The sequence below is a fragment of the Amblyomma americanum genome, chromosome 1, assembly GCF_052857255.1.
Source record: "Amblyomma americanum isolate KBUSLIRL-KWMA chromosome 1, ASM5285725v1, whole genome shotgun sequence".
In the NCBI taxonomy this organism is placed as follows: domain Eukaryota; kingdom Metazoa; phylum Arthropoda; class Arachnida; order Ixodida; family Ixodidae; genus Amblyomma; species Amblyomma americanum.
The window spans coordinates 42,901,771-42,929,284 of NC_135497.1; the positions used below are offsets into that span (position 1 = coordinate 42,901,771).

At 47.0% G+C, this 27,514-nt stretch overlaps 2 protein-coding genes across 4 annotated transcripts; both read right to left on the reverse strand.

The window, feature by feature from the left end:
- Positions 1-10,640, reverse strand: LOC144132357 (tubulin beta-4 chain-like). Its single transcript, XM_077664701.1, has 7 exons — positions 10,520-10,640; positions 9,663-9,771; positions 8,123-8,233; positions 2,671-2,915; positions 2,322-2,521; positions 380-816; positions 1-230 (listed from the first exon to the last, which is right to left on the reverse strand). The coding sequence occupies exons 1-7, from the start codon at positions 10,574-10,576 to the stop codon at positions 58-60; spliced, it is 1,332 nt and encodes a 443-aa protein (XP_077520827.1). The 5' UTR covers positions 10,577-10,640; the 3' UTR covers positions 1-57.
- Positions 10,641-16,354: 5,714 nt separating this feature from the next.
- Positions 16,355-27,162, reverse strand: LOC144132363 (tubulin beta-4 chain-like). 3 transcript variants are annotated; one of them, XM_077664720.1, is made up of 7 exons: positions 26,808-27,162; positions 25,951-26,059; positions 24,411-24,518; positions 18,972-19,216; positions 18,623-18,822; positions 16,681-17,117; positions 16,355-16,530 (listed from the first exon to the last, which is right to left on the reverse strand). In XM_077664720.1, exons 1-7 carry the CDS (start codon positions 26,862-26,864, stop codon positions 16,358-16,360), a joined length of 1,329 nt encoding a protein of 442 aa, XP_077520846.1. In that variant the 5' UTR covers positions 26,865-27,162; the 3' UTR covers positions 16,355-16,357. The 3 variants fall into 3 exon arrangements, with proteins under 3 accessions (XP_077520846.1, XP_077520838.1, XP_077520852.1); XM_077664712.1 differs by having other exon boundaries at positions 24,411-24,521; positions 26,808-27,160; XM_077664726.1 differs by lacking the exon at positions 24,411-24,518 and having other exon boundaries at positions 26,808-27,159.
- Between the last annotated feature and the right edge of the window lie 352 nt (positions 27,163-27,514).

Below are 27,514 nucleotides of genomic sequence, written 5' to 3' on the forward strand. Positions count from 1 at the left end.
CATGACAAACAAACACTTTATTGTAAAGCGAAAGAAAAAAGCGCTGCACACAAAAAACTAGGCCTCTGCCTGGGTCTCCTCGAATTCCCCCTCGTCCTCAGGTGTGGACTCCTGGTACTGTTGGTATTCTGACACCAGGTTGTTCAAGTTGGACTCTGCCTCGATGAACTCATACTCGTCCATGCCCTCTCCAGTATACCAATGCAGAAAGGCCTTGCGGCGGAACATAGCTGCAAAAAAAAATCATATCAAGCAGGCCGGGTCACACTCCTAGAACTGTCCCCGAAAATGCGCTGTCCCAGAAACTCGACAGCAATGGGTACCTACAATGAAAGCATGTGCTTTTAAGAAGCACTTTCAAATCAAACACGATGGTCACCTGTAAACTGCTCGGAGATCCGCCTGAAAATCTCTTGAATGGCTGTGCTGTTCCCAATGAAAGTAGCAGACATCTTCAGACCTCGAGGCGGTATGTCACAGACAGCTGTCTTTACGCTGTTCGGGATCCATTCAACGAAGTGACTCGACTGCTTGTTCTGGATGTTGAGCATCTGGTCATCGACTTCCCGCATGCTCATTTGGCCTCTGAAGACTGCAGCAACTGTCAGGTAACGACCGTGGCGGGGGTCGCAAGCAGCCATCATGTTTTTGGCATCAAACATCTGTTGCGTCAGCTCCGGCACAGTCAGAGCCCGGTACTCCTGGCAGCCGCGGGACGTGAGTGGAGCGAATCCAGTCAGGAAGAAGTGGAAGCGAGGGAAGGGCACCATGTTAACGGCCAGCTTGCGAAGATCAGCATTCAGCTGCCCAGGAAATCTGTGAGGAATGGGACGGTGCTTGATTAGAAGCCCGCTTAATTCACAAGGGGAGAGAGAATTTAGAGGTATGTTGGCCGCTCTTGTTTGGGAACAGTCAGAACAAGATTGTGGTAAGATTGTGGAGCAGCTACAACGGTCAGTGGAGGCATCTTGTAGAATATCGCGATTGTTGCGCGGTGTTCATTCAAAGCTTTTGAATATCGGGTCATCAAATTTGAAATTCAGTTCTCTTCACGCCAGTGCAGACAACGAAGCCCAATGAAAGAACGAACTCATGAAAATTTCAGAAGTGACATAGTTTACACTTTGCCAGTCTGTTCTAGAGAACATTAAAACTGCATGCCTGTTATTTGCCTCAGCCAAATTACAACGGCGGAGAAACAAACCAGCTCCAGTAAGATAACATGATTTCTTCGGTTGCTGGTTTCGATTCATTGGCAAAATCACAAAAAATAAAAATGGATTCTTCACGTGGTCACTGCTTCGTATCCAGCTTCAAAGGTTATACAAATTACTACATTAGGAGAACATCGATGGGTATTAACTTCACCGGTCTGCCGGTTGTCGTGGCACTTTAGAATTATGTGATCGTTCTCCAGGCCCTAAACCACCATCTCCCAACAATGGCAACCAGCATTTATTCCATACTGACTGCTCAGCAGGCTAATGTTGTACTCTGCTCCCAACGTCCTCAGAAAGTGCCACTATTTATCGAAGAAAAACTTCCATACCAAAGCGTGGGAATTTGTATTCCCTTTTCCCAAAGAGAAAACGGGGATAACTGATTTCAATGTACGTGATGCTTTATATGGAGGTCCTGTACGCTAGGATTAAGGAGCTGAACGAGATAAATGTGCGCTTTATAAAGGAGAAAAAGTTCAAAAAGTATTCTCCACTGACACACACCTAAATTATTTCCAAGAGATTTGAGATGTTTGCTTTTGAACAGAGTAGTTTTTCATCATTTACAGCGCGAGGCCTTAATTTACCTTTTCGCCTCATGGGTTTTTTGAGGTACAGTGGTTAAACACGGCCATTTTATTCCCAATGTGTGCAATCGCATGCCGTAGATTTGGCGCCGCTCCATTATTCCCGACGACAGCCGCCTTCTCGTTATTGCTGCCGCTGCCGAATTCACTTTCCTTGAAGTGCTTTTCAAAGCTTCCTTGAGCAGCTGCTTGGCTGGCTATAGCAGGTGCGGTGTTTGTTAGTTTTTATGCGGACGGTGAGGGTGCTTTTATTTGCTTTCTTGCTCGTCATTGTATTTTCTGAAAATATTGCCACCACATGCACTTCATACATGGAGATTAGCTGTAATGTATTACTCTAAATATTTTGTAAAAGACCTTGGCGACCGCAGTCTTTGCAGTGCTTGTTCCATATTGAACCGATCACTGCCGTCGGAACTAGCAATTCGGCGGATGGTGTCGACCTCTTTGGGCTCTTTATGAACATGCATGAGGCGCTTAAGTGACCCCTTGAACGAAGCTGAGAAATACTTACCTCAGGCATGTGGTCACACCCGACATCGTTGCAGAAACCAAGTGGTTAAGGTCTCCGTAGGTGGGAGTCGTGAGCTTCAGCGTCCGGAAGCAAATGTCGTAGAGTGCTTCGTTGTCGATGCAGTAGGTCTCGTCGGTGTTCTCCACAAGCTGATGCATTGACAAAGTAGCATTGTAGGGCTCGACGACAGTGTCCGAAACCTAGAGGTAGCCGCAGCAAGAGAATGAGAACTTTGTGCATACCGACTAATCAAAATTCAAGGAAGGCGCCTTATAAAGCAAGGCCGAAATGTCATGTTTGCTTTGTTTCAAAGATGCTGAAATTGGGTCCTGCAGATAATGTCACACACCTTTGGAGAGGGCACTACACTGTAGGTGTTCATGATGCGATCGGGGTACTCTTCACGGATCTTCGAGATGAGCAGTGTGCCCATGCCAGATCCAGTACCACCGCCCAGGGAGTGGGTCAGCTGGAATCCCTGCATGCAGTCGCAGGATTCCGCCTCCTTGCGCACAACGTCGAGCACCGAGTCCACCAGTTCAGCACCCTCGGTGTAGTGGCCCTTGGCCCAGTTGTTGGCAGCACCACTCTGACCTGAAGGGGCAGGTTGTGAAAGGCGTATACTTGCACAAACTGTATTCTGAAGAAAATCAGTACTGGAATATGCAATAAAGGAAAGCCACTATCCAAACACACTTCACACAGCAGCCAGAAAGGCAACAAAAATTGACTTAAGTGGCCTGATGGCCATAGCCAATAGGGGGATAAACACCGCATTTCATAGGTAAAGTTAAGTTTGGATAATATTAGGATGCTGTTACGTGTGAATTAATTTAATTAGTTTTCAGGCATGTAAAGACTATAACAAGTGATGGCTATGTTTCACTCGGCCTTCAGAACTCAATCTCGGCACTAAGTCACTCTGGTAAAAGAGCTATGTGGCAGACAAGACGAGGACAGAAGGAGGCTCTCTGCAGTACCCATCTTTTATCGCTGTCCTAATTTTTTTTGCACTCTGCCAGATTTCTCCCGCTGAGGACTACATCCAGTCATTAATATGTCACATACCTGTTTTGCTGGAGTGATGTGGGGCGTTGTGTTCTGCGGTGTAGCAACTGCGGATAGAATCTTAATTTGGAAAAAGCACATATATTGCCACTCTCGTACTTACGCCCGTTTCGCTGCACATTAAAGTCGTGTTGAACCTTCAAGCTTACGCGTGAGTTTTGGGGACCCTTCTAACGGAACTTATAAAAATGACTTCATATTCAACTCAAAGGCATAGAAGCAGAAGTAGAAGAAAGAGGAGAAGAAACAGAAGCGAATAGTTGTAAAAAAGAATCACCTTGTCGTACAAAGGAACCACCTAGTCGTACAAAGAAAGTACTTAGTGGTACAAACGAAGCACCTAAACGCACCAGCAGCCACCACCGCTAATGCTTTCGCATTTCTTCAATGCAGCAGACTGCAGTCGTCTCAGAGTTTTTGAGAAAGTTGTATGCATGTTAATTCTTCCTTGGGTGTTCAGCTAATGCCAAGGAATTACAGCTTTCAACCGTATTTGTTTTAGCAGCTGCCATAAAATGGTCCAAGAAATGTTCGTTTCCGGCCGTCTGGCTGATGACGGTAGGAATTGGGTTCATCGATGGTGGTATGAGCATCCGAACTGTGGTGACGTACTAGTAGATGTCATGCGCGCGTCAAATGCGGGAAGGGACGTTCTATAGACGTATCCGGGAACTTATATCCTAATTTTGGGATCCGAAGGACGTCTGAATGTCCGGCGTGGACGTACGTAGGACGTTCATTCGGCCGCCTTTATTTTGCATGGGATGGTCCCAGGGATGTCTGTAGTTCGTATTCGGGATAAAACTATAGGCCTCCATCGGAAGTCCTAACGTTTGGTAGCAGACGCCCTTCGTTCATTCTTTGGACACCGGTGGTCCATTGGGTGGGTTGTGGAGCGCTATGTGCGATTCCAGGGCCGGAATAAGAAAAATGGGGCCCTGGGCTAATGCGCATGCAGGCCCCCTTTCCCTATACCGACAACACCCTGTAGCCTGCTGCGCTACTGGAAAATATGCCATTTCATTTTAATTCCACCAAATTAAAAAGAACGAAGTGCGATCAACGGGATTATTATTGTTGTTATTATTATGAGGAAAACAACAAAACTTGATGAAACGCGTGCGGTTGTAAACACCAACATATATGTTCACTTTGTGATTAATATCTGCATTCTCGTTTCAGCAAAGGCTAGGCTTTAAGGAAAAGTTTAGTGCACTCAAAACGAACAAGAACGTAGAAAAGACAACGCAGCTCAGATGTCGATCCTTCTGAAGCTAGGCTTCGTTTGCATCACTAAGTTTAATCCCGTGAGGAGACACATGGTTGTATCCAAAACATTCTTTATTAAAATTCAAGCATCAGACTGCAGTAATCGTTACACACGTTACTCTGAAAATATGCAACAAATATACACAATACTTAAGGCAATACAACACCATAAGAATGCACTAGAATACAGGTGAAAATTACCAACTGCAATTACAATACATTATTTGAAAATATTTTGTTAAAGCTAGTACACCAAATAAACGTGGCACTATCAAAAACAACAATAGTACAGTTCTCTATAAGCACGCTAAATATCACAAGAAGAACAAACAATGAATATTTGCATATATTGAATTATACTGCTCAGCGTTTCATTGGCCACGTGGAGGCTGGGAGGCGACACAACGAACTTATTGGAATTATTCATGTAGAAAGAAAGCCATGCACTGGGCGGAAAAAACTATACTTATGCTGCTTGGTGGAGCTAGCGAGTAGAGAGATAAGCAACGCTCAACACAGTTGAAGTTAACAGCTTGCGGAAGTTTCCGATAATGCGACGGATGAAAGAATTTGAAAATATATGTTCACGTCTGCAAACAATTCAACAAGTCGTGGCTCGCATTGTACTCGGCTACAGAACACAATCTCTCCAGCGAGTCACTACGTAAAACGAGTGACAAATGACATGAACACAGGGGAGGGAGAGCCGCCTGCTGTGCTCATATCCTGTGTTATATCTGTCTTTAATATTTTTGTTTTATGCCGGATTGTCCCCGCAGACGGCCGCCTCCCTTCCTTGTGTAATGCGCCACCTATGCGTTTTGCTGAGTGATGTGGTGTTGTGTCAAAGGCGGATGGAATCTTTTGTAGCGAGAGCTACGCTAGACTATAGCCAGCGGCCCATTTCGGGTAAGCGTGTCTAGTCACTACTGCGCATGAACCACTAGTTGCACCGAGCCATAGGTGTTCCGCCGCTGCGTCGCGCCACACCTTTCTTAAAAATTCATTTTCAAGTTTTCTTTTTTCTTGTTTCCATCCCGCCTTTATCCATTCGATCTAGCGTCCACCGAGAGATATGGACAGTTGCTTCTCCATTTCCTTTCCTCAAAACCGAGCAAAACAAGTGAGCCGCCGGCGCTCATTTGGTGCATTGGTGTTGAAAACCTAGAGGCCGTTCATTTTTACGAAAGGAAAGGCGCACAAATGGCTCCCTGGGTCAGTGGACACCTCACTTTCGCTTTCATGTAAAGTGGCGTTGGCATGCAACTGCAAAAAATTAATGTGGATTAGCTCAGTTAATCTAGGGTATACAAAGCGAAAGGTGTCGGCGTTCACTGTGTTCTTGGCGTTGACAAAGTTCTAGACGACGATGGAGTTGAACAAAGGAAGGGCGCATAACTGGCTGCCTGGATATGGATATGCGGACGCCTCATTCAATTATTATTATGCATGTGGCAGTGGTGGGAGAGAGATGTGGCCTGAATGCAATAGCGCTGACAGCGTTGTGGCTGACATGCGGCACTGCAGCAATAGCTAAGCCGCTGCGTTCGTTTGCTGATCAATATCTCGCGATCAACCATTAACTGCGTGCCACCTCCCAGGGTGGCAGGGAGGGCGCGCTGCCTATCCAATGTGGGGAACGCATTCAAAGCATTCTTTTGCAGTTCGACACCAGCGCCACATGCATGAAAGCGAGATTTAGGTCTCCACTGACCCATGGAGCCGGTTGTGCGCCGCGGTGGCTCAGTGGTTAGGGCGCTCGGCTACTGATCCGGAGTTCCCGGGTTCGAACTTGACCGCGGCGGCTGCGTTTTTATGGTGGAAAAACGCTAAGGTGCCCGCGTCTTGTGCGATGTCAGTGCACGTTAAAGATCCCCAAGTGGTCGAAATTATTCCGGAGCCAACCACTACGGCACCTCTTTCTTCTTTCACTCCCTCGTTTATCCCTTCCCTTACAACTCGGTTCAGGTGTCCAACGATATACGGGACAGATACTGCGCAATTTCCTTTCCCCCAAAACTAATTATTACATTTATTATTACGCCTTTTCTTTCGTGAAAATGAACGGCCTTTTCAAAGTTGTCAACGCCAATGAACTATGAACGCCGTCGGCTGACTAGATTTTTTTGGTTTTTGAGGAAAGGAAATGACACAGTAACAGTCTCACATATCTCGGTGGACACCCGAACCGCGCCGTAAAGGAAGCGATAAAGGAGGGAGGGAAAGAAAAAAGAGAAAACTGAAAATTGAAAGTTGGATTTTGAGGAAAGGCATGGCGCTGCGCAGCGGCGGAACACCTGTGGCTCGGTGCTACTAGTGGCGCATGCTCAGTAGTGACTAGGGAGCGAGAAAGAGAGAAATATGCGCGGTGAACCGCGCGTTGTGACGTTATGTGCTTCCTCGGAGCATCGCCACGGCGAAATAGCAAGTTTGCGGCCAGTAAAGCCTTCACTTTAAAACCCCATTTGATTGCCTTCCGCACTTTGGATATGCAGCGCGTCCACCCTGCCTCTGTGGCAGGTTGCAGTTGATGATCGCGAGAGGTTGATCACCCAATGAACGCTGCGGCCTATTACTGCAGTGCCGCGTGTCCACCACGAAGTTATCAGTGCTAATGTATTCAGAGACCCGCCGCGGTGACTCAGTGGTTAGGGCGCTCAGCTACTGCTCCGGAGTTCGCGGGTTCGAACCCGACCGTGGCGGCTGAGTTTTTACTGAGGCAAAACGCTAAGGCGCCAATGGGCTGTGCGATGTCAGTGCACGCTAAAGATCCCCAGGTGGTCGAAAATATTCCGGAGCCCTCCACTACGGCATCTCTTTCTTCCTTTCTTCTTCACTCCCACCCTTATCCCTTCCCTTACAGCGCGGTTCGGTGTTCAACGATATATGAGACAGATACTGCGCTATTTCCTTTACCCAAAAACCAATTATTATTAATGTATGCAGCCCACATGTCTTCACCATCGTCACGTAACTCGAAGGGCGAGTGAAGCGTCCACTGACCCGGGGAGCCAGTTTACGCACTTCCTTAAGCGTCTAGAACGGTGTCCACGTCAATGAACACATTGAACGCCGACAGCTTTTGCCTTGTATTTCCTCGATTAACGGAGCTAATTCCGATTCAATTTAATTTCGAAATGGCCCATGTGTTGCCTCTCTCGTAATATGCTCTTTTCACGGCGCACTACATTCTTGATGAACCACCAAGCTTGCGTCTCAATCTTGGCGGCCTAGGTTTCGCAAGGAACTGATGAGAATGCTCATATTTCAAACTCGAAGTACTTGATTGCGTGGCTGTATTAAACTGACTGCCACTCGGACTGGATTATACTGAGCGAGGATTCGCTGTGCGTACAGAGATGTGGGTACAAATTTAGCCAGTTGTGCGCTTTAAAGATTAGTCTGCACTGTGCGCTCTTGTGGGTGCGTTTATGTAGTAGATTTTAAGCCGAGAAGCCCCTTACCGAACACAAAGTTATCCGGCCGGAAGAGTTGTCCAAACTGTCCCGATCGGACGGCGTCCATGGTTCCCGGCTCCAAGTCAACCAGGATGGCCCGAGGCACGTATTTACCTTCTGAAACAAAAAATAAATATCACTTAGCGGCAACAAAGATACCGTGTAGTTATTACAAGTACCTGCGTCACAACAAAGATAGTTAAAGAAAGGAAATGGAGCGCACCAACTGTAGGTGTCATAGCAAATAAAAGCGGCACTACTAGGCCCTTCCGCCACCTCCCGGCCTTTAAACAGATGATCCAGTTATATTTAATAATAAAATATTTAAATATCTTTCAGCAGAAAAACAGAAGGTGAAATGTTGATAGATAAATTGAGATGGATCAAAATGATGTCACTACATTAACGTCCTGTTGCGACTCCTGTTTCGATTCTGTTCCGTATTACTAAACAAACGGTGTCCTATATGGGATTAACATTCCGAATTCTGTACATGGGCTGTCATCAACGCAGTAGTGCCGGCCTCTGGATAAATTTGCACCACCTCGGGTTACTTTACGCGCAATAAGATCGCAGAACACACGGCTCTTTATGGTCTCGCCTCCATAGAAATGCGTCCGCCGAATCATGGATGTCATGATCGAGTCCCTTCCAAATGAAGCACAGCGGCGGTATTAGCATACATAGAGTTAAAAACTCCTTACAAACTCACTGCAGCAAGAGGAAACGTAGTAGAGGGGAGACGTACTATGTCCTCGTCAAACCTGACGAGGGAATTCAGAACCAGCGTTCGAACCCCACCGCGGCGGCTGCGTTTTTATTTAGGAAAAACGCTAAGGCGCCCATGTGCTGTGCGATGTCAGTGCCCGTTAAAGATCCCCAGGTGGCCGAAATTTTTCCGGAGCCCTCCACTACGGCACCTCTCTCTTCCTTTCTTCTTTCACTCCCACCTTTATCCGTTCCCTTGCGGCGCGGTTCAAGTGTCCGCCGATATATGAGACCGACACTGCGCCATTTCCTTCCCCCAAAACCAATTATGATTATTATTATTATTATTATTCCAAACTCATTCGCGTTGTGAACATTCATTGCCTATGAGAAAAAAGGCTTTGGTCAAGAACCTTCAATCTAATCCCTGCGGGACTTGTGGCAATGCAACGTCAAAAGCTGCAATGGCCTAGCATAACATGCCGCAAGCAGAAGAGGTCACTAGGCGTTGCACTTTGACCTGACTAGATTTGCGCGATCGGTTGTAGAATTTAAAGCTTGAAGAGCAAAGGCCTGCCGTTGAAGAAGCTCCATTGACAGGCCAGATATCAGCTTAACAGCACAAACAGCGCTATTAAGGCAGGAGCGAGAATAAGGGACAACCATACACACAGCGTTCGGTTTTGTCTTTCGCTTGCTGTTTCTGTTGAAGTCATGTGCCAAACGGCCCGGAAAATTTCCCTAATGCTTAGCAGTGCGAAACAGCCGCAAGGCAAGATAAACTCGACGGGGAAGCTTCAAAGTGAAATTATCAACCGAAATACAGCCAGACGCGTACCGGAGGCCTCATTGTAGTAGACATTGATGCGCTCCAACTGGAGGTCCGAATCACCATGGTACGCCCCGCTCGGATCGATGCCATGCTCATCGGAAATCACCTCCCAAAACTGCAGACGGGAAAAGATTTCAGTAATTAGAGTGGCGTCACATCGCGCAGTGGCGGCAGTCAAATCATATTTAGAGGCTGTAATTCACAGCGAAAGCAACATATAACTGCTACAGTTCCACTTGTCAACTGGTTTTTGTAGTCAACTCGTCAACTGCCATCGATTCTCACCCGCCATGTGTCTTGCTGATGGCGGAAAACCGGAAGGGCCTAAGATCGCTTGAGGCTTTTGGATTGCATCATACGCGAAAACTAGGTCGCGCGAAAAAAAATTCCGGCAAAGAATCTTCGCCGATCGCTTTGCGGCAGTCATTTGCCATAAAACTGTTCCATGTAACCTCACCGCCAAGACCGATTGTCTCGAATTTTTTACAACCGGGAATAAAGTCTGAGCTATATGCCATAACACAACAATATCTCAACGCTCTCAAAGCGCGAGCAGTAATTAAAAGGTCAGAGCGAAATGAGTGGTCAAGAACAAGAGCCTTGGATGAGCATTAGCTAGGGCTCAACATTGTCCAACGCAAAAAGGCCACAACTTAGAACGAAAGCAGTACGTCTGCTAAAAGCCGCGACTGCTTTACAGGCAACTGCTTTCGCCCGTATCCTGAAACGAGATTCTAGTACGTGGCGTTTAGGACGCAACGTAATCACCAACGTAAAAAGCGCCGGGACCGGCACTGGGACCGAAAGGCAACCGCGATCCCCTGAGCCGTGAAATAACCCGCGAGGTGGTAGAGGTGGCTTACCTTCGCCCCAATCTGGTTGCCACACTGGCCTGTCTGAATGTGGACTATCTCGCGCATGTTCGATGCCACTCCGAGACTAAGCTGTCAAGATGCCGACTGCCTGCCCGGGTCAAGGGTCCACGTATTTGTAGACTTGCGCCGCATCAACGCTCACTTCTTCCTCAACTCTGTTCCTATGTGCACGCGTGTCAACTCAATAGCGCATAAAGTAGTGCCGCAGCCTGTTCCTGCCATGGTAAATGCGTTTCAGAGCTTATATATAAGGCCTTCAGTTCACGTACAGGATGCCGTGTAAAGGATATGCGCCGTACAACGCGAACTATTTTTCGTTTCGCAAAGCTTCCGGCACAACGGGGTTCTCTCAACTGGCTCCAGGGGCGAACTCGGCCTCTTCTACTTTCTTTTCTCGGTGCTCGAAGTTGATTTCGCTCGAAAGAACTAATGTGCATTCTGCAGCATAATCTTTTCACTTTTCTAGCCTTTCGATTTGTGCGCGTGCGGTCGGTTCTAAAGTTTGAATGTTACCGACCGATTGGAAAACTTTACTTCATCATCATCAGCAGCAGCAGCAGCCTGACTGTATCCCCAAGAGGTTAGGGACCTGAGTCCAGGGCCTCATTATCTGTTCCAATCGGGGTTGCCTGGTCGATCAGTCTGCGCTGGTCATCCTGGTTTGAGCTCTCGAAACAGTGGCTTCCCATTGGGAGCAAGTGGTTGGGTGTGGTATGAGAGGTTGGGTTGGGGGTTTGGGTGGGTCATTATCATCATCGTCGTCATCAGCCCGACTACGCTCACTGCAGGAGAAAGGCTTCTCCCATGGCTCTCCAATTATTCCTGTCCTTTGCCAGCGGCGCCCACCTTATGCCTGCAAACTTCTTAATCTCATCCGCCCACCTAACCTTCTGCCAAACGTTGCCAGGTTCAGATTGGGTGGCTATGCGCCAATATATGCCTGGTGAACAGCAAGCGATTAACACAGACAATTTGCGCAGAAATTGTTCATCCGGGCAGTGATTTTACTAGGTGTAATGTTCGATACTTTTGATGGATCATGCAATTCTTTAGTAAATGTGGATTCACAATACGGGCCTCTTGCCGTTCCTTGGTCCGGGCGGAGTTCTGCTTTCGGTGCGTTAGGCATGCACACTGCCCGCGGACAATTGCCTGATGTTGGTGAACGTAGCACGGCGACAGGCCGTGCGTATGCCTAATCCACTTACAGCCGCTTGCTCCGACCTCCAGCATCACAGGTGCTGATAACAGGATTAGACATGCGCATCACCTTTCACTGTGCGACGTTCACCAACATGGCAGCCAAGGATCCGGGGTCCGCCGTCAGAAAAAAGGATATCGGAATTTCTGCTGGAACCCCTGGTGCGCAGATAACCGGGGCCAATGTACCCTGTCCACTCACTCCCCCACCGTGGGTACGTACCATTCAACCAGAGGCCAAAATCATCATCATCATCAACCGGGGCCAGGCCAGATACGGGCCAGGCGCGAACTTAACGAACTGAAAGTAGAAAGTCACGCGAAGCCTGTTTCGAGACACAAAAACTGGTCTCCAGATTTTCTTTTTAGTAATTGTCGAGTTTAACGTCTCGAACCGACACATGGGGTATGAGGAACACCGTAGTGGAGAGCTGGAGAATAATTTAGCCCAAATGGGGATCTTAACATGCGCCACATGTCACTGCAGCACACGGGTATTTTTGTATTACGCTTCCATCGAAATATGGCCGCCGCGGCAGGAATCGAACTGGCGACCTTGGTATCAGCAGACGACCGCCAAAGGCACTGCGGCGTCTCCGATATGGGGTTCATCGTGTAAACAGACCTTAACATAACGTAAGAGGAACAAACTTGGAGCCTTCCTCAATAGCCATGGATATCCGCATACCTAGTGTACAGAATTAAGCGAAAAATGGTTGCATTTGCGCCTTCCCCGTGCTGTGCATCAAAACAGGTGTTTAAAATAACTTCCTGTGAATTAAACATCAGGCCCCAGCAGCAAACCAGACAATTCCTTACCAGCATTTGTAACGGTGGCAAGCTGAGTGCGATTTGGTACGGGCCTCCTTACGTTCGAAATTGTTCATTAACTGGATTAAATATGCTGAGTATTTTTTTTGTGAGAACACGACTGTGACCCCTCTCTCGCGAAATTCAGTACATACAATTTTAACAGCTTTTCAGAGTATGTTGCACAGCTTGCGCATTGCTTCCCGGGTTAAGGCTTCCAAGGTGCCGCAGCATCGAGCAGGCGTTTCCATTACGCTCGTCCAACCAGGATCTGTTGTAACGATACTCAAAGTCAAAGTCAAAGTCAAATTTATTTTTCTCCGAGAGGAAGAAAGTGAGTACACAAAAAGAGACGCGACTACAGTGAGGAGAGCAATGGATTTGTCGTAATGTCTTCCCTTCTGCCGTAACATGGGCTTACGTTTTGCGGTGGTATATTTGTAAATGCGACACCTACCCCAAACCCGATCTGCGCTGAATAATTATAATAATTGGTTTTTTTGGGGAAAGGAAATGGCGCAGTATCTGTCTCATATATCGTTGGACACCTGAACCGCGCCATAAGGGAAGGAATAAAGGAGGGAGTGAAAGAAGAAATGAATAGGCGCCGTAGTGGAGGGCTCCGAAATAATTTCGACCACCTGGGGATCTTTAACGTGCACTGACATCGCACAGCACACGGGCGCCTTAGCGTTTTTCCTCCATAAAAACGCAGCCGGCCCGGTCGGGTTCGAACCCGGGAACTCCGGATTAGTAGTCGAGCGCCCTAACCACTGAGCCACCGCGGCGGGCATCTGCACTGAAGGAGTAGGTGATTTGTGGTCAACCGTCTTTGGTTGTCGTTGGTCTCGCAAGGTTAATGACTCACTCCCATAAAGAGGGGTCAGCTCAGAATCCGTCGAAGGCCAAGAAGTGCGTAAAAAGTGTACCTTATATTATTTAAAGGAAATTTGAGTTTTTAGAGATGAACACATCGCGGAACGTCGCAAACCTCCTCTTCCTCATCTTTGGGTGAATCATGAGCTTGCCGTTAAAAAATATAAACACTGATCGAACAGTTCGTTTATGCGGTTGAATGTAAGTAAATAAATGTTATTTGAGTCATTAATTCGTTGTGCTTACCCAAATGAAGCTTTAGAACTTGCATACGCTCGGAGTGCCTTGTGCTTGTCAGTGAATGGAACGAGGAAAACGCTACGGACGAGGATGATGAGCGCAGTGTAGGTCGTAATTTCTAATCTGTAGCATATTTCCTTGCCATGAGATGCCTAACATTTCCTGTATACTGAGAATGAATTTGATATATATATATATATATATATATATATATATATATATATATATATATATATATATATATATATATATATATATATATATATATATATATATATATATATATATATATATATATATATATATATATATATAGAAAGCGGCTCTTTTAGGGGGAGGGGCAGAAATTCTGTAACATATACTATTGTTTCTGGTATACAGTCTGCGAGTTATACATGATAAAAAATTTATATTTTGCGCTTTGCAGACCATCTGTATATATGCACTGCACAGCATTTTTTTCTTTTTCAGCATCGCTGAATGTGGCACAAAATTCGCGTAGCTTACTCTATTGACACGTTTTGGGATACTTGAACTGCGCCAAATATAATTTTATGAGCTGTTCGCACGCCTGATTCTGATAGTGTATGTAACGGGTGCGGAAAGTCTAGTATTTTTCTTCTTGGCAGCCGTCTCCAGACTCATACATTCCAGAACCCAGTTATGTGTAGTCTTGATTATCCGTCTCAATATTCAAATGTGTGCAAGCTATGTCACCACAACGCGGATCTCAACCATATATATTGGAAATGCCCTTTTGCCCCCCTGGAGGGAAAAAAATGTCTGTCGCTTGACCAATGGGAGGCTCTCCTATTCAGCACCGATCTGATGATTCAGACAAGTGTCGTACAACTGGCCGAAGACGCCGCCACAAGTCAGGACATTCTGGCTGTCGTTTAGGCGAGGGGCCTAAAGCCTCTCAAACTGTTGGAAATAAAAGTTTTACAATCCATATGCAGCCAAAATTGTGCGTTGCGGACTATACACTGCGTGCGGACTGTATACCGGATATTACGGTAAGGCGATAAAAATGCAACGAGTTCCAATCCAGCAGTGCACGAGTTGTCGCCGAATTTCGCGTTACACTGCCGCGACCTGGATGCTATTTGACCACGAAAATCCTCGCAGTCGCCGACGACAACAGATGGTACAGATCCTTCACAGTAACGTCGAGTCGCAGACAATCAGTCGTAATTACACTAGCGGTAGCCCCATCGAGAAGGCTTCCCAAATATTCCGCCATGGGGTTACCAGCTGAGAACCACTTACCATGACATGGGCTCTACACACCGGGAATCAAATCACGAACGCCACAGCTCGCGGTCATAAAACCAAGCGGTAGTCGACGAAGTGGGAACCTATCCTGTAATGCAAACGTACTACGGAGACATACTTGCGCCCCTCAGGGACATCAGGAAGCGCTTTCATACCTGCCATGCAAAACTTGGAAGGATCACTTAAGCTCCGCCCTAAGGGTATAACGCGGTAGCGCAATCGGTTAATTACCATATATGCAAACGGTCGTTCTCTACTTTGCATCCAAAAATACCTGGGCATTCAATACCTGGGCAATCAAGATCTTGCGATTTTTCACTCACAACACCGAAAACACGAACATCGGCACTGGATTTTCGGGTGAACGGGGCCTTTACCGCTATCGCGTTAAGAGCTGGTGATGCTGACGCTAAACTGCTATAGAGACAAAGAGCTGTTTACGCCAGGCCCTCGCCGGAAATATCGCTCCCGCTTCCAACCATAGGGCTTTCAGATCACGAAAGCTCGCGTGGCTTCCAAAGCACCTACCCTCTGTTTCTGTGGACACCACGCTAAGGGATTCTGAATCAATAGCGCCGAATTCAACACGGGTAATGTTCGTTGAGTATTAAGGATTGAGGGCTCCTCACAGTGGCGAATCGCCAAAGCCTTTGGCGACGAACCTTTCTGCGCTGCGTCCCGGGTTAGGGCTATGCCGCTCACAGAAGAACGAGATATGGGCCTTGTGGTTCGATCGCTACAGGTTCAGCAGCCCCGAGGAGCTCGACTATCGCTGAACAATGAATTGTTCAAGCAGCCTCAAATGCTACTCGATGTCCTGTCGGCGTCTTCTCATCGTGTTTTCCTTCCCTCAAGTAGAAGAGCCTCTCAAGGAAAGTGATACGATCGTCCTAGTATTGACGAAGATCCCGTCACTGATGTTTTTGTTAAAAATCGTAAAAATGTGAAACAAAAGATGATGGCTAGATAATACGCCAAAAAAACTCAGTCAAATAACACTGAGAATAATAGGCAAAATGTATTCTCCGAAGCGATGTTCTAAAAACCGGCTCGTCTCATATCAGTTTCGACAGCACAGAGAATTTGCCACATCATTTGACAGGAAGTATCCGAGACCAATAATAGCTCATCAAAACTTGTTTTCCTTAAGATCACCTTGCGTTCGCTCTAAAAGTGGTTCGATGAGAAGCTTTTAACAGATTTTAGAGTTTCGTCAAAATGTCGAAAACGCCAGTCACACGGCTATTTACAGATGTGCGCACATTGCAATACAGTAAGGTTTAGCTGCTTTGCAAGACCATCCTTGTGACGCAGTCCGGGCCTACGACATACTAAAGTGCACAAGCACCTGGCTCAAAAAGAAGGATCCATGACAAACAAACACTTTATTGTAAAGCGAAAGAAAAAAGCGCTGCGCACAAAAAACTAGGCCTCTGCCTGGGTCTCCTCGAATTCCCCCTCGTCCTCAGGTGTGGACTCCTGGTACTGTTGGTATTCTGACACCAGGTCGTTCAAGTTGGACTCTGCCTCGATGAACTCATACTCGTCCATGCCCTCTCCAGTATACCAATGCAGAAAGGCCTTGCGGCGGAACATAGCTGCAAAAAAAATAATATATCAAGCAGGCCGGGTCACACTCCTAGAACTGTCCCCGAAAATGCGCTGTCCCAGAAACTCGACAGCAATGGGTACCTACAATGAAAGCATGTGCTTTTAAGAAGCACTTTCAAATCAAACACGATGGTCACCTGTAAACTGCTCGGAGATCCGCCTGAAAATCTCTTGAATGGCTGTGCTGTTCCCAATGAAAGTAGCAGACATCTTCAGACCTCGAGGCGGTATGTCACAGACAGCTGTCTTTACGCTGTTCGGGATCCATTCAACGAAGTGACTCGACTGCTTGTTCTGGATGTTGAGCATCTGGTCATCGACTTCCCGCATGCTCATTTGGCCTCTGAAGACTGCAGCAACTGTCAGGTAACGACCGTGGCGGGGGTCGCAAGCAGCCATCATGTTTTTGGCATCGAACATCTGTTGCGTCAGCTCCGGCACAGTCAGAGCCCGGTACTCCTGGCAGCCGCGGGACGTGAGTGGAGCGAATCCAGTCAGGAAGAAGTGGAAGCGAGGGAAGGGCACCATGTTAACGGCCAGCTTGCGAAGATCAGCATTCAGCTGCCCAGGAAATCTGTGAGGAATGGGACGGTGCTTGATTAGAAGCCCGCTTAATTCACAAGGGGAGAGAGAATTTAGAGGTATGTTGGGCGCTCTTGTTTGGGAACAGTCAGAACAAGATTGTGGTAAGATTGTGGAGCAGCTACAACGGTCAGTGGAGGCATCTTGTAGAATATCGCGATTGTTGCGCGGTGTTCATTCAAAGCTTTTGAATATCGGGTCATCAAATTTGAAATTCAGTTCTCTTCACGCCAGTGCAGACAACGAAGCCCAATGAAAGAACGAACTCATGAAAATTTCAGAAGTGACATAGTTTACACTTTGCCAGTCTGTTCTAGAGAACATTAAAACTGCATGCCTGTTATTTGCCTCAGCCAAATTACAACGGCGGAGAAACAAACCAGCTTCAGTAAGATAACATGATTTCTTCGGTTGCTGGTTTCGATTCATTGGCAAAATCACAAAAAATAAAAATGGATTCTTCACGTGGTCACTGCTTCGTATCCAGCTTCAAAGGTTATACAAATTACTACATTAGGAGAACATCGATGGGTATTAACTTCACCGGTCTGCCGGTTGTCGTGGCACTTTAGAATTATGTGATCGTTCTCCAGGCCCTAAACCACCATCTCCCAACAATGGCAACCAGTATTTATTCCATACTGACTGCTCAGCAGGCTAATGTTGTACTCTGCTCCCAACGTCCTCAGAAAGTGCCACTATTTATCGAAGAAAAACTTCCATACCAAAACGTGGGAATTTGTATTCCCTTTTCCCAAAGAGAAAACGGGGATAACTGATTTCAATATACGTGATGCTTTATATGGAGGTCCTGTACGCTAGGATTAAGGAGCTGAACGAGATAAATGTGCGCTTTATAAAGGAGAAAAAGTTCAAAAAGTATTCTCCACTGACACACACCTAAATTATTTCCAAGAGATTTGAGATGTTTGCTTTTGAACAGAGTAGTTTTTCATCATTTACAGCGCGAGGCCTTAATTTACCTTTTCGCCTCATGGGTTTTTTGAGGTACAGTGGTTAAACACGGCCATTTTATTCCCAATGTGTGCAATCGCATGCCGTAGATTAGGCGCCGCTCCATTATTCCCGACGACAGCCGCCTTCTCGTTATTGCTGCCGCTGCCGAATTCACTTTCCTTGAAGTGCTTTTCAAAGCTTCCTTGAGCAGCTGCTTGGCTGGCTATAGCAGGTGCGGTGTTTGTTAGTTTTTATGCGGACGGTGAGGGTGCTTTTATTTGCTTTCTTGCTCGTCATTGTATTTTCTGAAAATATTGCCACCACATGCACTTCATACATGGAGATTAGCTGTAATGTATTACTCTAAATATTTTGTAAAAGACCTTGGCGACCGCAGTCTTTGCAGTGCTTGTTCCATATTGAACCGATCACTGCCGTCGGAACTAGCAATTCGGCGGATGGTGTCGACCTCTTTGGGCTCTTTATGAACATGCATGAGGCGCTTAAGTGACCCCTTGAACGAAGCTGAGAAATACTTACCTCAGGCATGTGGTCACACCCGACATCGTTGCAGAAACCAAGTGGTTAAGGTCTCCGTAGGTGGGAGTCGTGAGCTTCAGCGTCCGGAAGCAAATGTCGTAGAGTGCTTCGTTGTCGATGCAGTAGGTCTCGTCGGTGTTCTCCACAAGCTGATGCATTGACAAAGTAGCATTGTAGGGCTCGACGACAGTGTCCGAAACCTAGAGGTAGCCGCAGGAAGAGAATGAGAACTTTGTGCATACCGACTAATCAAAATTCAAGGAAGGCGCCTTATAAAGCAAGGCCGAAATGTCATGTTTGCTTTGTTTCAAAGATGCTGAAATTGGGTCCTGCAGATAATGTCACACACCTTTGGAGAGGGCACTACACTGTAGGTGTTCATGATGCGATCGGGGTACTCTTCACGGATCTTCGAGATGAGCAGTGTGCCCATGCCAGATCCAGTACCACCGCCCAGGGAGTGGGTCAGCTGGAATCCCTGCATGCAGTCGCAGGATTCCGTCTCCTTGCGCACAACGTCGAGCACCGAGTCCACCAGTTCAGCACCCTCGGTGTAGTGGCCCTTGGCCCAGTTGTTGCCAGCACCACTCTGACCTGAAGGGGCAGGTTGTGAAAGGCGTATACTTGCACAAACTGTATTCTGAAGAAAATCAGTACTGGAATATGCAATAAAGGAAAGCCACTATCCAAACACACTTCACACAGCAGCCAGAAAGGCAACAAAAATTGACTTAAGTGGCCTGATGGCCATAGCCAATAGGGGGATAAACACCGCATTTCATAGGTAAAGTTAAGTTTGGATAATATTAGGATGCTGTTACGTGTGAATTAATTTAATTAGTTTTCAGGCATGTAAAGACTATAACAAGTGATGGCTATGTTTCACTCGGCCTTCAGAACTCAATCTCGGCACTAAGTCACTCTGGTAAAAGAGCTATGTGGCAGACAAGACGAGGACAGAAGGAGGCTCTCTGCAGTACCCATCTTTTATCGCTGTCCTAATTTTTTTTGCACTCTGCCAGATTTCTCCCACTGAGGACTACATCCAGTCATTAATATGTCACATACCCGTTTTGCTGGAGTGATGTGGGGCGTTGTGTTCTGCGGTGTAGCAACTGCGGATAGAATCTTAATTTGGAAAAAGCACATATATTGCCACTCTCGTACTTACGCCCGTTTCGCTGCACATTAAAGTCGTGTTGAACCTTCAAGCTTACGCGTGAGTTTTGGGGACCCTTCTAACGGAACTTATAAAAATGACTTCATATTCAACTCAAAGGCATAGAAGCAGAAGTAGAAGAAACAGAAGCGAATAGTTGTAAAAAAGAATCACCTTGTCGTACAAAGGAACCACCTAGTCGTACAAAGAAAGTACTTAGTGGTACAAACGAAGCACCTAAACGCACCAGCAGCCACCACCGCTAATGCTTTCGCATTTCTTCAATGCAGCAGACTGCAGTCGTCTCAGAGTTTTTGAGAAAGTTGTATGCATGTTAATTCTTCCTTGGGTGTTCAGCTAATGCCAAGGAATTACAGCTTTCAACCGTATTTGTTTTAGCAGCTGCCATAAAATGGTCCAAGAAATGTTCGTTTCCGGCCGTCTGGCTGATGACGGTAGGAATTGGGTTCATCGATGGTGGTATGAGCATCCGAACTGTGGTGACGTACTAGTGGATGTCATGCGCGCGTCAAATGAGGGAAGGGACGTTCTATAGACGTATCCGGGAACTTATATCCTAATTTTGGGATCCGAAGGACGTCTGAATGTCCGGCGTGGACGTACGTAGGACGTTCATTCGGCCGCCTTTATTTTGCATGGGATGGTCCCAGGGATGTCTGTAGTTTGTATTCGGGATAAAACTATAGGCCTCCATCGGAAGTCCTAACGTTTGGTAGCAGACGCCCTTCGTTCATTCTTTGGACACCGGTGGTCCATTGGGTGGGTTGTGGAGCGCTGTGTGCGATTCCAGGGCCGGAATAAGAAAAATGGGGCCCTGGGCTAATGCGCATGCAGGCCCCCTTTCCCTATACCGACAACACCCTGTAGCCTGCTGCGCTACTGGAAAATATGCCATTTCATTTTAATTCCACCAAATTAAAAAGAACGAAGTGCGATCAACGGGATTATTATTGTTGTTATTATTATGAGGAAAACAACAAAACTTGATGAAACGCGTGCGGTTGTAAACACCAACATATATGTTCACTTTGTGATTAATATCTGCATTCTCGTTTCAGCAAAGGCTAGGCTTTAAGGAAAAGTTTAGTGCACTCAAAACGAACAAGAACGTAGAAAAGACAACGCAGCTCAGATGTCGATCCTTCTGAAGCTAGGCTTCGTTTGCATCACTAAGTTTAATCCCGTGAGGAGACACATGGTTGTATCCAAAACATTCTTTATTAAAATTCAAGCATCAGACTGCAGTAATCGTTACACACGTTACTCTGAAAATATGCAACAAATATACACAATACTTAAGGCAATACAACACCATAAGAATGCACTAGAATACAGGTGAAAATTACCAACTGCAATTACAATACATTATTTGAAAATATTTTGTTAAAGCTAGTACACCAAATAAACGTGGCACTATCAAAAACAACAATAGTACAGTTCTCTATAAGCACGCTAAATATCACAAGAAGAACAAACAATGAATATTTGCATATATTGAATTATACTGCTCAGCGTTTCATTGGCCACGTGGAGGCTGGGAGGCGACACAACGAACTTATTGGAATTATTCATGTAGAAAGAAAGCCATGCACTGGGCGGAAAAAACTATACTTATGCTGCTTGGTGGAGGTAGCGAGTAGAGAGATAAGCAACGCTCAACACAGTTGAAGTTAACAGCTTGCGGAAGTTTCTGATAATGCGACGGATGAAAGAATTTGAAAATATATGTTCACGTCTGCAAACAATTCAACAAGTCATGGCTCGCATTGTACTCGGCTACAGAACACAATCTCTCCAGCGAGTCACTACGTAAAACGAGTGACAAATGACATGAACACAGGGGAGGGAGAGCCGCCTGCTGTGCTCATATCCTGTGTTATATCTGTCTTTAATATTTTTGTTTTATGCCGGATTGTCCCCGCAGACGGCCGCCTCCCTTCCTTGTGTAATGCGCCACCTATGCGTTTTGCTGAGTGATGTGGTGTTGTGTCAAAGGCGGATGGAATCTTTTGTAGCGAGAGCTACGCTAGACTATAGCCAGCGGCCCATTTCGGGTAAGCGTGTCTAGTCACTACTGCGCATGAACCACTAGTTGCACCGAGCCATAGGTGTTCCGCCGCTGCGTCGCGCCACACCTTTCTTAAAAATTCATTTTCAAGTTTTCTTTTTTCTTGTTTCCATCCCGCCTTTATCCATTCGATCTAGCGTCCACCGAGAGATATGGACAGTTGCTTCTCCATTTCCTTTCCTCAAAACCGAGCAAAACAAGTGAGCCGCCGGCGCTCATTTGGTGCATTGGTGTTGAAAACCTAGAGGCCGTTCATTTTTACGAAAGGAAAGGCGCACAAATGGCTCCCTGGGTCAGTGGACACCTCACTTTCGCTTTCATGTAAAGTGGCGTTGGCATGCAACTGCAAAAAATTAATGTGGATTAGCTCAGTTAATCTAGGGTATACAAAGCGAAAGGTGTCGGCGTTCACTGTGTTCTTGGCGTTGACAAAGTTCTAGACGACGATGGAGTTGAACAAAGGAAGGGCGCATAACTGGCTGCCTGGATATGGATATGCGGACGCCTCATTCAATTATTATTATGCATGTGGCAGTGGTGGGAGAGAGATGTGGCCTGAATGCAATAGCGCTGACAGCGTTGTGGCTGACATGCGGCACTGCAGCAATAGCTAAGCCGCTGCGTTCGTTTGCTGATCAATATCTCGCGATCAACCATTAACTGCGTGCCACCTCCCAGGGTGGCAGGGAGGGCGCGCTGCCTATCCAATGTGGGGAACGCATTCAAAGCATTCTTTTGCAGTTCGACACCAGCGCCACATGCATGAAAGCGAGATTTAGGTCTCCACTGACCCATGGAGCCGGTTGTGCGCCGCGGTGGCTCAGTGGTTAGGGCGCTCGGCTACTGATCCGGAGTTCCCGGGTTCGAACTTGACCGCGGCGGCTGCGTTTTTATGGTGGAAAAACGCTAAGGTGCCCGCGTCTTGTGCGATGTCAGTGCACGTTAAAGATCCCCAAGTGGTCGAAATTATTCCGGAGCCAACCACTACGGCACCTCTTTCTTCTTTCACTCCCTCGTTTATCCCTTCCCTTACAACTCGGTTCAGGTGTCCACGATATACGGGACAGATACTGCGCAATTTCCTTTCCCCCAAAACTAATTATTACATTTAATATTACGCCTTTCCTTTCGTGAAAATGAACGGCCTTTTCAAAGTTCTCAACGCCAATGAACTATGAACGCCGTCGGCTGACTAGATTTTTTTGGTTTTTGAGGAAAGGAAATGACACAGTAACAGTCTCACATATCTCGGTGGACACCCGAACCGCGCCGTAAAGGAAGCGATAAAGGAGGGAGGGAAAGAAAAAAGAGAAAACTGAAAATTGAAAGTTGGATTTTGAGGAAAGGCATGGCGCTGCGCAGCGCCGGAACACCTGTGGCTCGGTGCTACTAGTGGCGCATGCTCAGTAGTGACTAGGGAGCGAGAAAGAGAGAAATATGCGCGGTGAACCGCGCGTTGTGACGTTATGTGCTTCCTCTGAGCATCGCCACGGCGAAATAGCAAGTTTGCGGCCAGTAAAGCCTTCACTTTAAAACCCCACTTGATTGCCTTCCGCACTTTGGATATGCAGCGCGTCCACCCTGCCTCTGTGGCAGGTTGCAGTTGATGATCGCGAGAGGTTGATCACCCAATGAACGCTGCGGCCTATTACTGCAGTGCCGCGTGTCCACCACGAAGTTATCAGTGCTAATGTATTCAGAGACCCGCCGCGGTGACTCAGTGGTTAGGGCGCTCAGCTACTGCTCCGGAGTTCGCGGGTTCGAACCCGACCGTGGCGGCTGAGTTTTTACTGAGGCAAAACGCTAAGGCGCCAATGGGCTGTGCGATGTCAGTGCACGCTAAAGATCCCCAGGTGGTCGAAAATATTCCGGAGCCCTCCACTACGGCATCTCTTTCTTCCTTTCTTCTTCACTCCCACCCTTATCCCTTCCCTTACAGCGCGGTTCAGGTGTTCAACGATATATGAGACAGATACTGCGCCATTTCCTTTACCCAAAAACCAATTATTATAATGCATGCAGCCCACATGTCTTCACCATCGTCACGTAACTCGAAGGGCGAGTGAAGCGTCCACTGACCCGGGGAGCCAGTTTACGCACTTCCTTAAGCGTCTAGAACGGTGTCCACGTCAATGAACACATTGAACGCCGACAGCTTTTGCCTTGTATTTCCTCGATTAACGGAGCTAATTCCGATTCAATTTAATTTCGAAATGGCCCATGTGTTGCCTCTCTCGTAATATGCTCTTTTCACGGTGCACTACATTCTTGATGAACCACCAAGCTTGCGTCTCAATCTTGGCGGCCTAGGTTTCGCAAGGAACTGATGAGAATGCTCATATTTCAAACTCGAAGTACTTGATTGCGTGGCTGTATTAAACTGACTGCCACTCGGACTGGATTATACTGAGCGAGGATTCGCTGTGCGTACAGAGATGTGGGTACAAATTTAGCCAGTTCTGCGCTTTAAAGATTAGTCTGCACTGTGCGCTCTTGTGGGTGCGTTTATGTAGTAGATTTTAAGCCGAGAAGCCCCTTACCGAACACAAAGTTATCCGGCCGGAAGAGTTGTCCAAACTGTCCCGAGCGGACGGCGTCCATGGTTCCCGGCTCCAAGTCAACCAGGATGGCCCGAGGCACGTATTTACCTTCTGAAACAAAAAATAAATATCACTTAGCGGCAACAAAGATACCGTGCAGTTATTACAAGTACCTGCGTCACAACAAAGCCAGTTAAAGAAAGGAAATGGAGCGCACCAACTGTAGGTGTCATAGCAAATAAAAGCGGCACTACTAGGCCCTTCCGCCACCTCCCGGCCTTTAAACAGATGATCCAGTTATATTTAATAATAAAATATTTAAATATCTTTCAGCAGAAAAACAGAAGGTGAAATGTTGATAGATAAATTGAGATGGATCAAAATGATGTCACTACATTAACGTCCTGTTGCGACTCCTGTTTCGATTCTGTTCCGTATTACTAAACAAACGGTGTCCTATATGGGATTAACATTCCGAATTCTGTACATGGGCTGTCATCAACGCAGTAGTGCCGGCCTCTGGATAAATTTGCACCACCTCGGGTTACTTTACGCGCAATAAGATCGCAGAACACACGGCTCTTTATGGTCTCGCCTCCATAGAAATGCGTCCGCCGAATCATGGATGTCATGATCGAGTCCCTTCCAAATGAAGCACAGCGGCGGTATTAGCAAACATAGAGTTAAAAACTCCTTACAAACTCACTGCAGCAAGAGGAAACGTAGTAGAGGGGAGACGTACTATGTCCTCGTCAAACCTGACGAGGGAATTCAAAACCAGCGTTCGAACCCCACCGCGGCGGCTGCGTTTTTATGGAGGAAAAACGCTAAGGCGCCCGTGTGCTGTGCGATGTCAGTGCACGTTAAAGATCCCCAGGTGGCCGAAATTTTTCCGGAGCCCTCCACTACGGCACCTCTCTCTTCCTTTCTTCTTTCACTCCCACCTTTATCCGTTCCCTTGCGGCGCGGTTCAAGTGTCCGCTGATATATGAGACCGACACTGCGCCATTTCCTTCCCCCAAAACCAATTATGATTATTATTATTATTATTATTCCAAACTCATTCGCGTTGTGAACATTCATTGCCTATGAGAAAAAAGGCTTTGGTCAAGAACCTTAAATCTAATCCCTGCGGGACTTGTGGCAATGCAACCTCAAAAGCTGCAATGGCCTAGCATAACATGCCGCAAGCAGAAGAGGTCACTAGGCGTTGCACTTTGACCTGACTAGATTTGCGCGATCGGTTGTAGAATTTAAAGCTTGAAGAGCAAAGGCCTGCCGTTGAAGAAGCTCCATTGACAGGCCAGATATCAGCTTAACAGCACAAACAGCGCTATTAAGGCAGGAGCGAGAATAAGGGACAACCATACACACAGCGTTCGGTTTTGTCTTTCGCTTGCTGTTTCTGTTGAAGTCATGTGCCAAACGGCCCGGAAAATTTCCCTAATGCTTAGCAGTGCGAAACAGCCGCAAGGCAAGATAAACTCGACGGGGAAGCTTCAAAGTGAAATTATCAACCGAAATACAGCCAGACGCGTACCGGAGGCCTCATTGTAGTAGACATTGATGCGCTCCAACTGGAGGTCCGAATCACCATGGTACGCCCCGCTCGGATCGATGCCATGCTCATCGGAAATCACCTCCCAAAACTGCAGACGGGAAAAGATTTCAGTAATTAGAGTGGCGTCACATCGCGCAGTGGCGGCAGTCAAATCATATTTAGATGCTGTAATTCACAGCGAAAGCAACATATAACTGCTACAGTTCCACTTGTCAACTGGTTTTTGTAGTCAACTCGTCAACTGTCATCGATTCTCACCCGCCATGTGTCTTGCTGATGGCGGAAAACCGGAAGGGCCTAAGATCGCTTGAGGCTTTTGGATTGCATCATACGCGAAAACTAGGTCGCGCGAAAAAAAATTCCGTCAAAGAATCTTCGCCGATCGCTTTGCGGCAGTCATTTGCCATAAAACTGTTCCATGTCACCTCACCGCCAAGACCGATTGTCTCGAATTTTTTACAACCGGGAATAAAGTCTGAGCTATATGCCATAACACAACAATATCTCAACGCTCTCAAAGCGCGAGCAGTAATTAAAAGGTCAGAGCGAAAGGAGTGGTCAAGAACAAGAGCCTTCGATGAGCATTAGCTAGGGCTCAACATTGTCCAACGCAAAAAGGCCACAACTTAGAACGAAAGCAGTACGTCTGCTAAAAGCCGCGACTGCTTTACAGGCAACTGCTTTCGCCCGTATCCTGAAACGAGATTCTAGTACGTGGCGTTTAGGACGCAACGTAATCACCAACGTAAAAAGCGCCGGGACCGGCACTGGGACCGAAAGGCAACCGCGATCCCCTGAGCCGTGAAATAACCCGCGAGGTGGTAGAGGTGGCTTACCTTCGCCCCAATCTGGTTGCCACACTGGCCTGTCTGAATGTGGACTATCTCGCGCATGTTCGATGCCACTCCGAGACTAAGCTGTCAAGATGCCGACTGCCTGCCCGGGTCAAGGGTCCACGTATTTGTAGCCTTGCGCCGCATCAACGCTCACTTCTTCCTCAACTCTGTTCCTATGTGCACGCGTGTCAACTCAATAGCGCATAAAGTAGTGCCGCAGCCTGTTCCTGCCATGGTAAATGCGTTTCAGAGCTTATATATAAGGCCTTCAGTTCACGTACAGGATGCCGTGTAAAGGATATGCGCCGTACAACGCGAACTATTTTTCGTTTCGCAAAGCTTCCGGCACAACGGGGTTCTCTCAACTGGCTCCAGGGGCGAACTCGGCCTCTTCTACTTTCTTTTCTCGGTGCTCGAAGTTGATTTCGCTCGAAAGAACTAATGTGCATTCTGCAGCATAATCTTTTCACTTTTCTAGCCTTTCGATTTGTGCGCGTGCGGTCGGTTCTAAAGTTTGAATGTTACCGACCGATTGGAAAACTTTACTTCATCATCATCAGCAGCAGCAGCAGCCTGACTGTAGCCCCAAGAGGTTAGGGACCTGAGTCCAGGGCCTCATTATCTGTTCCAATCGGGGTTGCCTGGTCGATCAGTCTGCGCTGGTCATCCTGGTTTGAGCTCTCGAAACAGTGGCTTCCCATTGGGAG